The sequence below is a fragment of the Molothrus ater genome, chromosome 1, assembly GCF_012460135.2.
Source record: "Molothrus ater isolate BHLD 08-10-18 breed brown headed cowbird chromosome 1, BPBGC_Mater_1.1, whole genome shotgun sequence".
NCBI classification, from domain to species: Eukaryota; Metazoa; Chordata; class Aves; order Passeriformes; family Icteridae; genus Molothrus; species Molothrus ater.
Genome location: NC_050478.2, coordinates 131,349,917 through 131,362,313, shown reverse-complemented (window position 1 = coordinate 131,362,313; position 12,397 = coordinate 131,349,917). Strand labels below are relative to the sequence as shown.

Here is a 12,397-nt window from a genome sequence, read left to right as displayed (position 1 = left end):
CCATTATTAGCACAGATTTAAAATCTTGTAATAATATCTTAAGGAAATGATAATGTTAAGTAAGGATGAAATATTTGATTAATGCTTAATTCTGTACAACTCAAATATAAACTTTTAAAAATATTAGAAATTATAACATTTCGAGTGCATATCATGTTTTGTACATTAAAAAAAAGAAATGCATGTTGTTCATCTCCATTTTGCACTTTTCAGTCTGTTTAAATAAACAAATATTTACAACTTTTACATGAACAACAGTGCATTCAAAGCAAAATGTGCATTTTAAATTACTGCTCCTGGTCGAGTCTTTTTATTAGCATTTTATATTATTATTCTCTTCTCTTTTTTATCTTTTTCCACAAGTTTGTAGCTCTGCAATACCAGATAAGCCAACAATTCTAGAAATCGGTGGGGAAAAGCCTGAAACTACGAACACAATAATTACATTAAGAAAGGGCTAGGCATAGCTTCGAAGTGCACTTTCCTCTGGTGAAGCCACAGCTGAGACCAAAGGTGGGAAAGAACCAGAAATCTCACATAAAACGCCTTTTCCAGCACAACATTTGCATATAATACTGCTGCAAATTGCGAGGGCCGCCGAGACACAGCTACCCAGAGACCTGGCAATGGCATCCTCGCACTCTTCGTGGGACCCGAAGCAGTTTCCTTTCCAGTCCACCCCGGTTGTGCTTTCTGTAACACTTCGCTCTTCACAGTTTGTTGTCTTAAAATAAAACCTAGCTGATAATTATAATCTTAAGAAACTCTCGATTTTCTTTTTTCTATTTTTTTTCTCTTGTGGGGAGAGAGGGAAGGGGGGGTGGGGGGGGCATAGGCTATTTCTGGCTGGTAAGCTTGCAGGAATGTGAAAGAGAGAGGGCAGAAATGAAACAGCCCTCTTCAGAGCAACTTCAGAGAGAGGGATCAGTCTGCTCCCTCTCCCTCCCCCGACTCTTTTTGTACTTGGTAAATTGCCTTCACCTTTGGAGGGAGGAGGATAGATCGCCAGATAAACCCCGGGGGAGGAGAGGGGAGCGGGGAAGGGACCGGGCGGGGGCCTCGCCGCCTGCCCGGCCCGCTCGCCCTTCCCCGCCGGCAGCCGCGGGCCGACGCTGCCGTAGCCCCCGCCGCCACCGCGGGCAGCGCGGCGGAGCCCCGGCGCCGGGCCGCCCTCCGCCGTGCCCTCCGCCGTGCCCTCCGCCCCGGCCGCGGGACGGGGGCCCCGCTCGCCGCCGCCGCCGCACCTCCGCCAGACGCAGACCCGGCCGCCGCCGAGGGGCGTCCCGCCCGCTACCTGCAGCCGCAGGACTCCACCACCATGTCCTCGTACTGCTTGTACACCACGTTGTTGCCCGCGTCGATGTAGAGGATGCTGATGGGGGTCAGCTTGGTGGGGACGCAGCAGCTGGGCGGCGTGGAGCCGGGGTCCATGGAGTTCATGAGGGTCTGGATGATGGCGTGGTTTGTGGGCTCCAGGTGGGAGCGCAGCGGGAAGTCGCAGACGCCCTCGCAGTGGTGGGCTTCGTATTCCAGCGGGGCGATGATCCAGTCGTCCCAGCCCAGCTCCTTGAAGTTGACGTGCAGCGGCTTCTTGCTGCAGCGCAGCCGGGACTTCTTGCCGTGCCGCTTGCCGTGCCGGCTGGCGAAGGCGGTGCGGCGCTGGCGCCGGGCCGGCGGGCGGCGGGCGGCGGGCGGCGGGGCCGCGCCCAGCTCGGCGCGCAGCTCCCCGAGGAGGCTCCGCCGCCGCGCGCGGGTGAAGACCACCAGCAGCGCGCGCTCCTGCGGCGGCCGCGGCCGGCGCGCGAAGCCCAGGCCCCGCAGGTCGAGCCAGCGCCGCGGGCCGCGCTGCGCCGAGGCCCGCAGCTCCAGGCACAGCCGCTTCCGGGGCCGCTGCTCCCGCAGGCCCTGCCGCACGTCGAACACCTCCCAGCCGGCGGACGGGGCCGGGTCCAGGGCGCGGGAGTCCAGCGGTCGCGGCGAGAGGCAGGCGGAGAGCTGCACGTGCAGCGGGGCGGCGGGCGGCGGGCGGCCCCGCGGGGCCCGGCGGAACAGCCGCAGCTCGGCCCCCACGAGCTCCTCCGTCTCCGAGAGGGTCGACACATCAAACACATACTGCTGCCGCCTCAAGGGAGCGGGCGAGAGATCGTCTGCGAGATAAAAATAATTACAGTCAGTTGTGCTCGGGGGGATCTGCCGAGAGGTCTCTGAGGCGGGAGAGGGAGGGAGCACCGCCGGCTTGCCCGGCCGGGGCCGCTCCTGCCTGCCTGCCTCACCCCCCACCCCCGGCCGGACCGGGACCGGGGGAGGGCGGGGAGAAGAGAAAGAAGGAGAAGGGAAGAATATGGAAAGGAAAGGAAGTATGGAAGAACCCGCACCAGACAGGAGACGGCTCTCCAGCACTAGAGGCAGACCCTGCCCCACGCACATCCTCTGCCTATCAGCCCCATATACACGTGCTCCTCTGAGAAAAACCTGGACTTCTTTTTTGACACATCCGTGTACAAAGTGCAGCGCAGAAAGCAAACCAGATTCCCTTGAGCTGCTTTCCAATAAAATGTTTACAACCCAGCAAATACAAAAATTCCCAAAGCCCCTGTGTTTCCCCAGAAGCTAGTAAAGCTTGTGTAGATTTCTATAGTAAAAGTGTCACTGGAGCCTCTGTTCAGCAGCCCCTCGCCGCTTTTCCAAAGTCAGCCCGCCCCAGGGGTAGAAACAGAGACTAAAGAAATATACACCCGCCTGTTATTTATCGATATCAAAGGTCATTGCGATCCCTAATCAGTATGTTTCACAACCTCGGCTCTACCTGACAGGTCTCTGGGAACCTCCTGCGGGGCAGGAGAGACAAGGGGATGATTTATGCAAACCAAAAACCTTCAGACGCGACACGGCGATGTAAAAAAATCAATGCGGATTAACGTGCAGTTAATCAGTGCGGATTAGCACACTCGACAGTCGCCCTGCCTCGCCGCGTGTTCCCCTGGACGTCAGCAGGGAGATGGAGCGTGGAGTGCAGCAGGGACAGCGGGAATTGCTGGGAAAAAGACCTGTCCCGCAGCCAGGCCAGGGGATCCCCCTGCGGAGCCTGGCTGCCTAAAGAGCGCGTCCCCCTCGCCCCTTAGGGAGCCGCCGCGGGAGGCCCCGCCGCCCGCCCGGACCGCGCCGCGCACCCCGGCGGCATCTCGGGCTGCGGAGCCGGGCCCCGCACACCTGCCCGGCTCCCGGGGCACGGCCGCTGTCCCCGCCTCGCCCGGCACCGAGGCACGAGGAGTCAGCAAGGAGAGGGAGTTCCCGAGCCGGAGCTTCCCCGCCTCCCCGGGGTTGCGCGCCGGCGGGAGCGATGCGGAATCCGTCAGGCCTTTCAGGCATCCCGGAAAATTTGAACCCAGGCCTTTCGGATCCCTGCGTCCGCCTCACACTTCAGGCTTGTCTGTTTCCTCGCGGTGGGGCTTCTCCTTCCCAGCGAGGGGCGAGAGGCAGCCTGGTCGTGCATCCCGCTCAGGGAGTGCGGGAGGAGACTGAAAAAAACACGAGCAGAGCCCGAAAAATGTCGTCACAGTCCAGGTGACGACAACAGCTGCTTTATTGAGCTGTGAAAATAAAAGTGAAACCCATAGGGAGCTGCCTAGAGGTGCTGGACAGTTTCATCAGCACTGCAAGTACAGACCAGGATTCGGTCCATGAGTCTCCTGTGGGTCTTGGGGGAGCGTGGGGGTAGTTCTGCCCTGCACAGGCTCGGGCCGTGAGCTGAGGTGCACGTGGTTGCAGGAGGAGGGTCCAACAACTCAGGAGATCTCTGGTATCATTGCCTCCTCCTTCAAGGGGGTCCTAGGAGCTTCTGAGAAAAGCGGATGAGCCCTCGGGTAAGAAAGCGCAGGTCCTCCTCCTTCTTCTCCTCTTTCTCGTCGTCTTGTTTTGGTTGTTTGTTTGGTTGGTTGGTTGGTTTTTTTTTGTTTTGGTTCGGGGTTTTTTTCTGCATCTGCAGATACCCGGGCACCCGACAGGGCGCAGACCGATCTCCTGGCCCTGCCGAAATGCGTCAGACCTTCGTTTAAGGGTTCCAGCGACCGTCGAGGAAACTAGATCAGCATCTTCTTCTGTGGCTATCCCCAGCATGTGGGCAGAGCCGGGCCTGGGCACGGGTTCCTTTTTAATCGCTCTCGTTGCTTTTAGGGGATGGAGAGGCGGGTGTCACGCCTGGTTTCAGAGAGAGATGCTCGCTCTCTTTGATACTCCCAGTCGCCATGGGGTGGGGGTGAGGAGGGTGCTGCTGTCCCTCCGGAGCAGACAGCCCCACATACACTCATCCTTGTCCTGTTCTTGACCAGCACCACGGTCCTGGGGTCCCCCATATCTCTGCCGCGGTGCAGGAGCAAGGCAGCACTGCCCGGCAGTCTTAGCTTTCAGGGAAAGGGCAGCCCTTTCCTGAGGGATGAGGGGAAAGGAAGGTGACAGCGCCTCTCCCCTTCCCGAGGAACCGTCACGCAGGTGGCGCAGGAAGTAATCCCATTCGGGGGTAACATCCAGGCATGCAGCTTAGACGGGAGGGAAGCAGCGAGAGGCTGAATTCCCCAAGTGTCCCCGCTGCTGAAAATGGGCTCTAAAGGGTTTGCAGACCTTTGTCACCCGGCGGTGCGGGAGGAAACCAGCTCCGGCACTGTGGGTGCCAAAAGGCTTGCTCAGGGGTGCTCCCCAAGCAGCATCTTTTGAGACTCCGGTTTGGCGAGGCTTTGGGGCGTTGCACGGCTGGTTCGGGTTGCTCGGTGGCATGGCACGCTGGCGACACGGCCGGTTTGCAGAGAAATGTGCCCCCGGTCAAGCAGATCTGAGATGGGTTTCAGCAGCACCGAAACTCTGTGCTGGAAAAGTCCCACTGGCTCAGGCAGCTGCCGGCTCCCGTGCCTCTCTCGGGAGGGCAGGGAAAGGGGCAGGGCTGCCGGTTGTTTCAAATAAGTAGCTTTGAATCCGATCAGATAAACGCTATTTATTCACTCTTGTAACCTAATAATTCCAGATGAATACATAATCCTAAACCAGTACTGGCTCGCTCCCAGCGCAGTCGAGAGGGTGGGAAAAGCAGCGGAGGGCGGGGAGGGAAAGCGGGACCTCCGGAACCTCCACAAAACGGGGAGAGATGGGTCTGGGTTGGGGACCCTTTGTTCCAGCGAAGCTGCTGCCTTCCCAGCGCACAAAGAGCGGCAGCAGAGACGGCGCAGGGACACCCTGACTGTCCCTCTCCCCGTGAGCAGTGCACAACGGATAGGGGCTTGTCCTCTTCAATTTTCCTTTAAACCCAAGGAGCGAATGGGGTAAAACCTGAGATTTCTAACAGCCAGCTCGAGATCTGCCTTTTTCTCAGGCCAGCTGAAGCTGTCCTTACAGATATTCCCGTTACCGAAATACTTGGTGCGAACAGCAAAGTCATCCCAACTGGGCTGAAAATGCACCGGAGAGGTGTGTTTATATTTGTAGCGTTAATGTAGATGAATGTTTGCTCCGCATAAGTATTTGTTCTATTTCGACTCTCCGTAGTTTATTCTTTTTTTTTTTTTCGGGCGAAAATAAAATATTAGGAGCAGGAAGGAGGGACAGAAGGAGGGAGTAGGTCTGTCTGAAATTTCAGAATGTGTCAGTGGCGGATGGGAGAGAGCAGCCCTACTCCGTTCTGCCCCCCGCGAGGCGCTCGGGCAGCGGCGTGCCCGGTGCTCCCGCAGCCGGGCCGGGCCGGGCCGGGGGCTGCGCCGGGTCCCGCCCGCCTTCCCCCACGTTTTCCTTCGCCGTGCGGTGGCTGCGGTTTCAGCATCTCCGAAGCTGAATGTATGACTGGATTGGGACGTTTCCCTCAGTTCCCTGCGTGAAGCCTCTCCCTTTTCCCGGGTCGCTTTCTCGCCGCAGTCTGGGCTTTGAGGAGAGACGGGGGTTAACGAAGGCTACACAAAGTTTCCCTTTTCATGGCAGATCAGGTACTGGGCTCCCAGCCAATTCATCAGGGCTCAGATCTTAACTTTACATCACTGCAAATTATACCCAAACCACATTCAAGAAGAATTTTCCCATTCCCAAATTCTCTTTCAAGCCATATTTAAACTCGCAAACCAAAAGCACATTTTCAGTTTAAAGACACTTTGCAGACACTCGCACAACAATAATCTGGAAATTAAAACATATATTGTCCCTAATTGCGAAGGTCTGCCCACACGTTGTCTGCGGAGTCGCAAGGCTGACAGGTATTTCTTTCGGAGCGTTACCCAAGCTGTGGAAACAAGGGGCTGACTCTCCATGTGTGGTATTTCTCCGGGTTTCAATTCCACATCTCCCAGCGCCTGCCTCGCCGCGGTTTTTTATTACACCGAGTGATTAGATTTAAATGTATCGTTCGCTTCGCTATCGAGTAACCGAGAAAGACCACACCTTCTTCGGACGAATTCCCAATCCTGCCAAAAAACACTAACTAGCTGTTGGAGGGCTGTTTCTTTTCTTTTCTTTTTCTTTTCTTTCTTTTTCTTTTCTTTCTTTTCTTTTCTTTTCTTTTCTTTCTTTCTTTTTCTTTTCCTTTTTTATTTTTTTTTCTCTCCTCGGAGCGGGGAGGCACCTGGCTGTGATGTACCTTTGATCACCGCTGTACCGTACCTGCTCCGGCAAGGCTGCCTGCCCCTTGCCCCACTCTCCCGCTCGCCACGAGCGACTCTCGGCCCTCGGGCATAGAGGGATCGCTGCAACACCCGCGGGACACGTCCCGCAAGGCTCCGGGCCCTCGGCTGTCGGCATCGTCCCAGGAGATGCGCCGAGGCGGACGGGAGCTTCCTTGCGGGGTTTCTACCTGCTGTAACAGACCTTAACCCAATATCGTTCCCTTTCCCCATTTGCGGTGCTTACGCTACCCGAAATACTTCGACGGAGGAGAAATAATTCCTCCGAAATTATTCGTATTGAGAAAATCGGCCCTAATATTCTCAGCGCTTGGAGCTAAGAAATGAAGCAAAAATATTACTGAGCGATAAATGTGGAAGCGCTAAGATACAGCAGCAGAGCATACAGATTTGGCCATAGCTAGCAAAGACTGAAACATCCCCTTTCGCTCATAAATCAGGCTTCAGGCACGAGAGGACTCCTACTCTCAGTTTCAGCCTGCCCTGAAATCGCAAGGAAAGGAGGGTTTTCTCCGATCGACCGTTTTGGGTTTTTTTTCCTACTATGAAGGGAGGAGGTAAATGAGGAGGGCGAGGCGCCCCACTGCCGTGCCCAGCACCGAGTGGCCCTGGCCTGCGCCGGATTTTCTCCCCGCGGGCCACTCGGCTGCCGGTTGGGGCCAGCCCAGCTGCGGCACAGCATCTCCCCGCGGGCGGCGGAAACTACACAGCTCCGAGGCGGAGACCTCGGACCTCCGTCCCCCACGTGTCCCCCCCTCAAAAAAAAAAAAAAAAAAAAAAAAATTCAACCTCTTAGCAAGTCCCGCAGGAGGATTTCTGGATGAAAAAAAAATATATATAATAACGAAAAAAATCAGGACCAGGTCCGAAATGAGCCAGCGGAGTAGTTTGATATGCGTTAATTACTCGTCTTGTTAGCAGAGCGGCTCCGCGGCAGCGCACCGCCCCGCCGAGCTGCCTGATCTGCGGAGCTCCCGGCGCCGCTTCCCGGACCGCCCTCCCGTGCGCGAGCCCCCGCGCCTTCTCCAGGGACAACAAACAAACTAAAGATAAACTAAAAAATACTCCCCCCGCCGTCTGCCCCTATTTTCACTGGGAAGCGGCGAGAGGCGCAGCCGCCGAGGGGACGCTGCGCTCCGCTCCGCCCGCGCCCCGGCCCCGCGCTCCGCTCCCTCCCGCAGCTCCCGCAGCTCGGGGGGTAAAACACCGACCCCCGAAGCACCTCCCGGCACCGGCAGCGCGGAGCCGCCGCCGCGCCCCGCCCGCCCCCGCGCCACCGGCTCCGCGCGCGCGGAGGCCCCGCCGGGCCCGGCCGGGCCGAGCCGAGCCGAGCCGGGCCGGGCTGGGCCGGGCCGCTCGCTCCTTTCCCGGGTGCACGGCGGGGATGAGGAGCGGCAGCTCGCTGCCGCGCTCCGGCCGTCTGGTCTGCATTAGTGCTTTTATAAGGGGCTCAAACAAATCGAATACAAGGTCACCAAATAATTAACAGTTGTGAATTCCCTCCTTTCCCATTAAAATACTTCCCTGTTTATATTTCATTTTCCTTCTGCCAACGACAACACTGCTTGGGCAAAGGCTCTGCACAGATTACACTACATTGCAGCTTTCGGTCCACCCAGAAACCCGCTGTTTTGCATAAATATGTTGTACGAGATGAACTTCAAGTGAGATTTACATTCTTTTCGTCTGCCACATGCACAGCCGGGCCATTTTCAGTTACTGCACACGGGATCCCCCTTTCGTCCTAGTCGTCTATTCACCACCCTCACAACCCTCATGGCAAGAGCAAAATAACGATGTTCGGATCTGTGCCCATCCGAATCAGCTGCCTTCCAACTGGAACGCGAAAGCGCATAAAGAAAACGGGGAGGGAAGAAGGAGACGATCTTGACCTATTTCGATGTCGCCGTCCCTTAGGCACGGACCGCAGCATTTCGTATGCGGGAGCCCTGCCTTGGTGCCGGTGCTGCGGGCTCTGCAGACACAAAAGGGTGAGGCGAGGGGCACTCGCAGCAGCCGGCCCTCGTAGCAATCCCTTTCCACGGAGATTCTTTCGAAAATCGTGCTTCTTCGCACTCCAGCTATTTCTTTTTTGTTTTCTATCTGTTCCTAGCCATGCCGCGTTTCTTGCTAGCTGTGGGATTGCTTGTTTATAACTCCCTTCTCCAGCTCCCTCCCGCTCTCTCTTTTTTTTTTTTTTTTCTTCCCCTGCCTGGTGGAGTCCTTGCAGCTCCTAATTGTCCTGCCTTACTGTGGAGCTCCAATGCTGGGGGTCCTGAGGCCAGTGAGAGCACCATCTGCGTTTTAATGAGTTACTTCATGTGCCAACAGTAATTTTCCTACATTCAGCTAGGTCCTGTCTGATCTTGCGACCGTAACAAGGGGGAGCGAGTGGGGGGCGGTAGGGGGTGGAGAAGGGGGAATCGCAAACCCTTTCCCCCCTTTCTCCTCTCTTTCTACCGACGGGGGAAGAAGCATATATGTATAAAGCAGTAGTGAGTCTTCACTCCCTCTCGCGCTACCCTGAAAACGATCTTATTAGCTTCAAGCGGGAAGGGAAGAAGCGAAGCCACGGGAAGCGGCTGTCGGTGTCTGCGCCGAAGCGCTCTGCCCCGCAGCCTCGGAGGGCGGTGGGACGGGCGGGCTCGGGGCTGCTGCGGCCGGGAGCTGCTGCCGCTCAGAGCCGAGCGCCGGGCGGCCCCGCCGGACACGCAGGCACAGCAGCCCGCCTCGTACGGGAAGGGCGCTTCTCGGCAGGACTACAAGTTGCTTCGCGCTCCTCTGCGGGCTGCTGTCCCCCCGAAATGCTGCCATGCAGGATGGCGTGCGGCAGGTGGGGCGGCCACCGCCATATCCCCCCTCTGGAGCTGCCGCTTAGGTAAAGAGCAGCCCATCTAATTGGGTCAATTTGGGAGGCTGTACTGTCTGCAAATGAAGTGACAGAAAATCTGCCCCCCCTTCCCCGCTTTCCCTGAGCAAAGACTGTTCATCATCAGCACAACTCCAGTTCGCCAATTAACTGGGCTAGGAGCCCACGGGGAGGTGGGCAGTAAAATAGCTACCACTTCAGAGGAACGGAAGCTCTCTTGAAGTTTTTTGGTGATGTGCCATCGGCTGGTCCACTTCATTATGGGAGACTAGACAATATTTGATATGTTATGACATGAACACTCAATTAGATCACTGAGTTGAAATACTCCAATCAGTGGCTTGATGCTAAGCAACCCTCAGAAGGTCCAGCAGAAGGTCACAGCCTGTGACACATCAAATCAAAATCAATGGGGAAAAGTGAGGCTTTTCCTTAATCAAACCAGTACTTCTGTTAGCAAATCACTTCCCCCGGAGTAGAATCTCACATGCAGCGAGATGAGCTAAATTTGTTAAATTAACTGTCTTTCTTCTGGTTATCAAGAATAAGATGATATTGAGCGCGGCTCCATTTCCTGCAGCTCGCAGGATCAGCACCCCGTTTCCTCTCCGTCAGGGGGAGCGGTCCAGCTCCTTTCTGACGACTGAATTTTCGAAACCGTGTTTCTAGAAAGCGGGTCCTCTTCCCCCACCCCCGCTTTTAACAGCGACAAAGAAAACGACCCCAATAAGGCGAAGGCGGAGAGCAAAACCCCTTGTCCCCTTTCCCCTCGAAAACGTCTGCGGGCTTCCGACCGCGGGGGGCACATACTGTGGGCGCTCCCACGCGTCCTCCCGAGCCCGGAGAGGCGCGACCGAGGCGGGAGGCGAAGAGCCCCGCCGAGCTCCGCCGCGGAAAGAACTCCCCGAGCCCGGGGTAGCAATGGGGCAAGGGGCCGAGCCTCGGGGGCCGTGGGCGGGGAGAAGCTTCCGGCTCGGGGAGGCGGTGAAGGGGCTCAGTTTGGGTTCGGTTCGATTTGGTTTGGGGCGATCGGCTTCTGCAGCTCCAGTGAGCCGTGTGATTTTCCCGGCGCTGTGTTTTGCCCTAAAACGGCTGGGACACGGCGGGAGGGCGGCGAGCTGCCCCGGCTCCCGGCGCTGCCAGGCCCCGGCAGGTACACCAGCGCCCGAGGAGGCGCGGACGGAGGGGAGGGTCTTCAGATGTGGGAGAGGGGGAGGAACGAAAGCGCAATCTTCATTAAGAACCTGTTAATTAGTCTGTTCTTAATGGCTCACAACCAGGGTAACGAAAAAAGGGGGAGGGAATGAAAGGGGCAGGGGGGCGTTTTTATGGAAGAGAAATTTTACTCTGGATCGACGAGAAATGTGCACGCGCGGCGCCGGGTACGAGCGATACGATGACGAGAGAGAAGCCCAGGAGGGCCCCGGCCGGGGCTGCAGGTCACGGAGGGGGCCCGGGAGCCCCGCGGCACCGATGCTGCCCGGGAAGCTCTGCGGCCCGGGGTAGCGGGCCCCGCTGCCAATCCCGGCCCGGGGGTGCGTGAGGACCAACCCCGCACACAGCTCAAAGGATGCGGCCCCGAGCAGACGTCAAGTCCGGCCGCCCCATCGCTGAGTCCCGGTACCGGGCGGTACCTGGGCTGCACGCTGCCCCCCTGCAAGCGGAGCCGGAGGGTCCCAGTCCCTGCGCTCTCGGAAGGGGCCGGGGCTCTTCCAGGTAACCCCGATAACGCGACCCGAGGCGAGAGCAGCCTCAGGCAGAAGATGTTCGCTTTCGGTCAGTTTAAACTTTCTTTTCGCCGTGCAGCCGCGTCGATAAGAGCCACCCTTTATCCGGCGGGTGGAAAGAAACCAGAAGAGCGATATTTAATTTTTTTTCAAGGTTGAATTTACACCCAAATTCCGCCTGCAAAGCTGCGGCGTGTTTTCTACCACCCCATGACGATTCGGGGAGGAACACTCGTGTTTCTCGCACGCGGCACTTAGGGCTGCCTCGGCTTGGGTTTAGTGCCGCGGGACCGTTTGCTTTAAAATAAAACACCGCGACTCCCAATTCACCGAGAGATCTGCACTTGCCTGCAACACCGGGGAGGGGAACAGCACCGGTGGCCGCTGCAGCGCGCTCCCACCTCCCCAGCACCAGGCTCCGCGGGACGGCAGCCTCGTACCGCGGAGCGCAGCGGGAAGGGGCACCCGCAGCCCCGGGGGAAACGGGAGGGGCAGAGGGGGGCAGAACTTACCTCGTCCCCTGTCTACAAAACTAGTGATGGTGTTGGCGGATTTGGACGACTGAAAAAAGCTGGCGTTGATGCCCAGTTTCTCCGCGATAGAGTAAGTCCTGAACAGAGACAGCATGTACTCGTGGGGTTCCGCCCGTGGGAGCGCCCGGTCCATGGCGTGTCCCCCTTGCCGCGGGCGGCTTTCCCGTGGGGACCGCGGCACTCTGCGGCTGCGACCACCTTTGGAGGAGGCGGCGAGCTCCGAGGAGGCAGGGAGGGAAGCCGGGAGGCAGCAAGGTAAATCCCAGAGGAGGCTGGCGAGCAAGGCGGCGGAGAGCAGGGCCCGGCGTGCATTCATAGCGAGAGGCGGCGGCGGTAGGGAGGAAGAGGAGGGCGGCCCGACGTGCGGCTCCGGCGGCCCACGGAGCGGCGCGGGGACTGCGCGGCGGCGCGGCGCGGAGCGGCGACTGCACCCGGGCGGGCTCGGCCCGCAGCCGCCCGCCCCGCCCCGTGGGTACCGCCCCGCCGCGCACCGCCCTGTGCGGGCACCCAGCCCGCCCCGCGGGGCGGTCCGCGGCGGGGCGGGACACCCTGGTCGGGCGCTTGGGGGTCCCTTTGCTCCCTCCCCGCTGTGCTCTCCACGCGGGAAGCGGACGCGAG

General features: G+C 58.3%; 1 protein-coding gene across 1 annotated transcript; it reads right to left on the bottom strand.

Annotated features, from left to right (window-relative positions):
- Positions 1-1,246: 1,246 nt before the first annotated feature.
- GDF6 (growth differentiation factor 6) lies at positions 1,247-12,095 on the bottom strand. Its single transcript, XM_036378638.2, has 2 exons — positions 11,759-12,095; positions 1,247-2,147 (listed from the first exon to the last, which is right to left on the bottom strand). Exons 1-2 carry the CDS (start codon positions 12,093-12,095, stop codon positions 1,291-1,293), a joined length of 1,194 nt encoding a protein of 397 aa, XP_036234531.1. The 3' UTR covers positions 1,247-1,290.
- Positions 12,096-12,397: the final 302 nt, after the last annotated feature.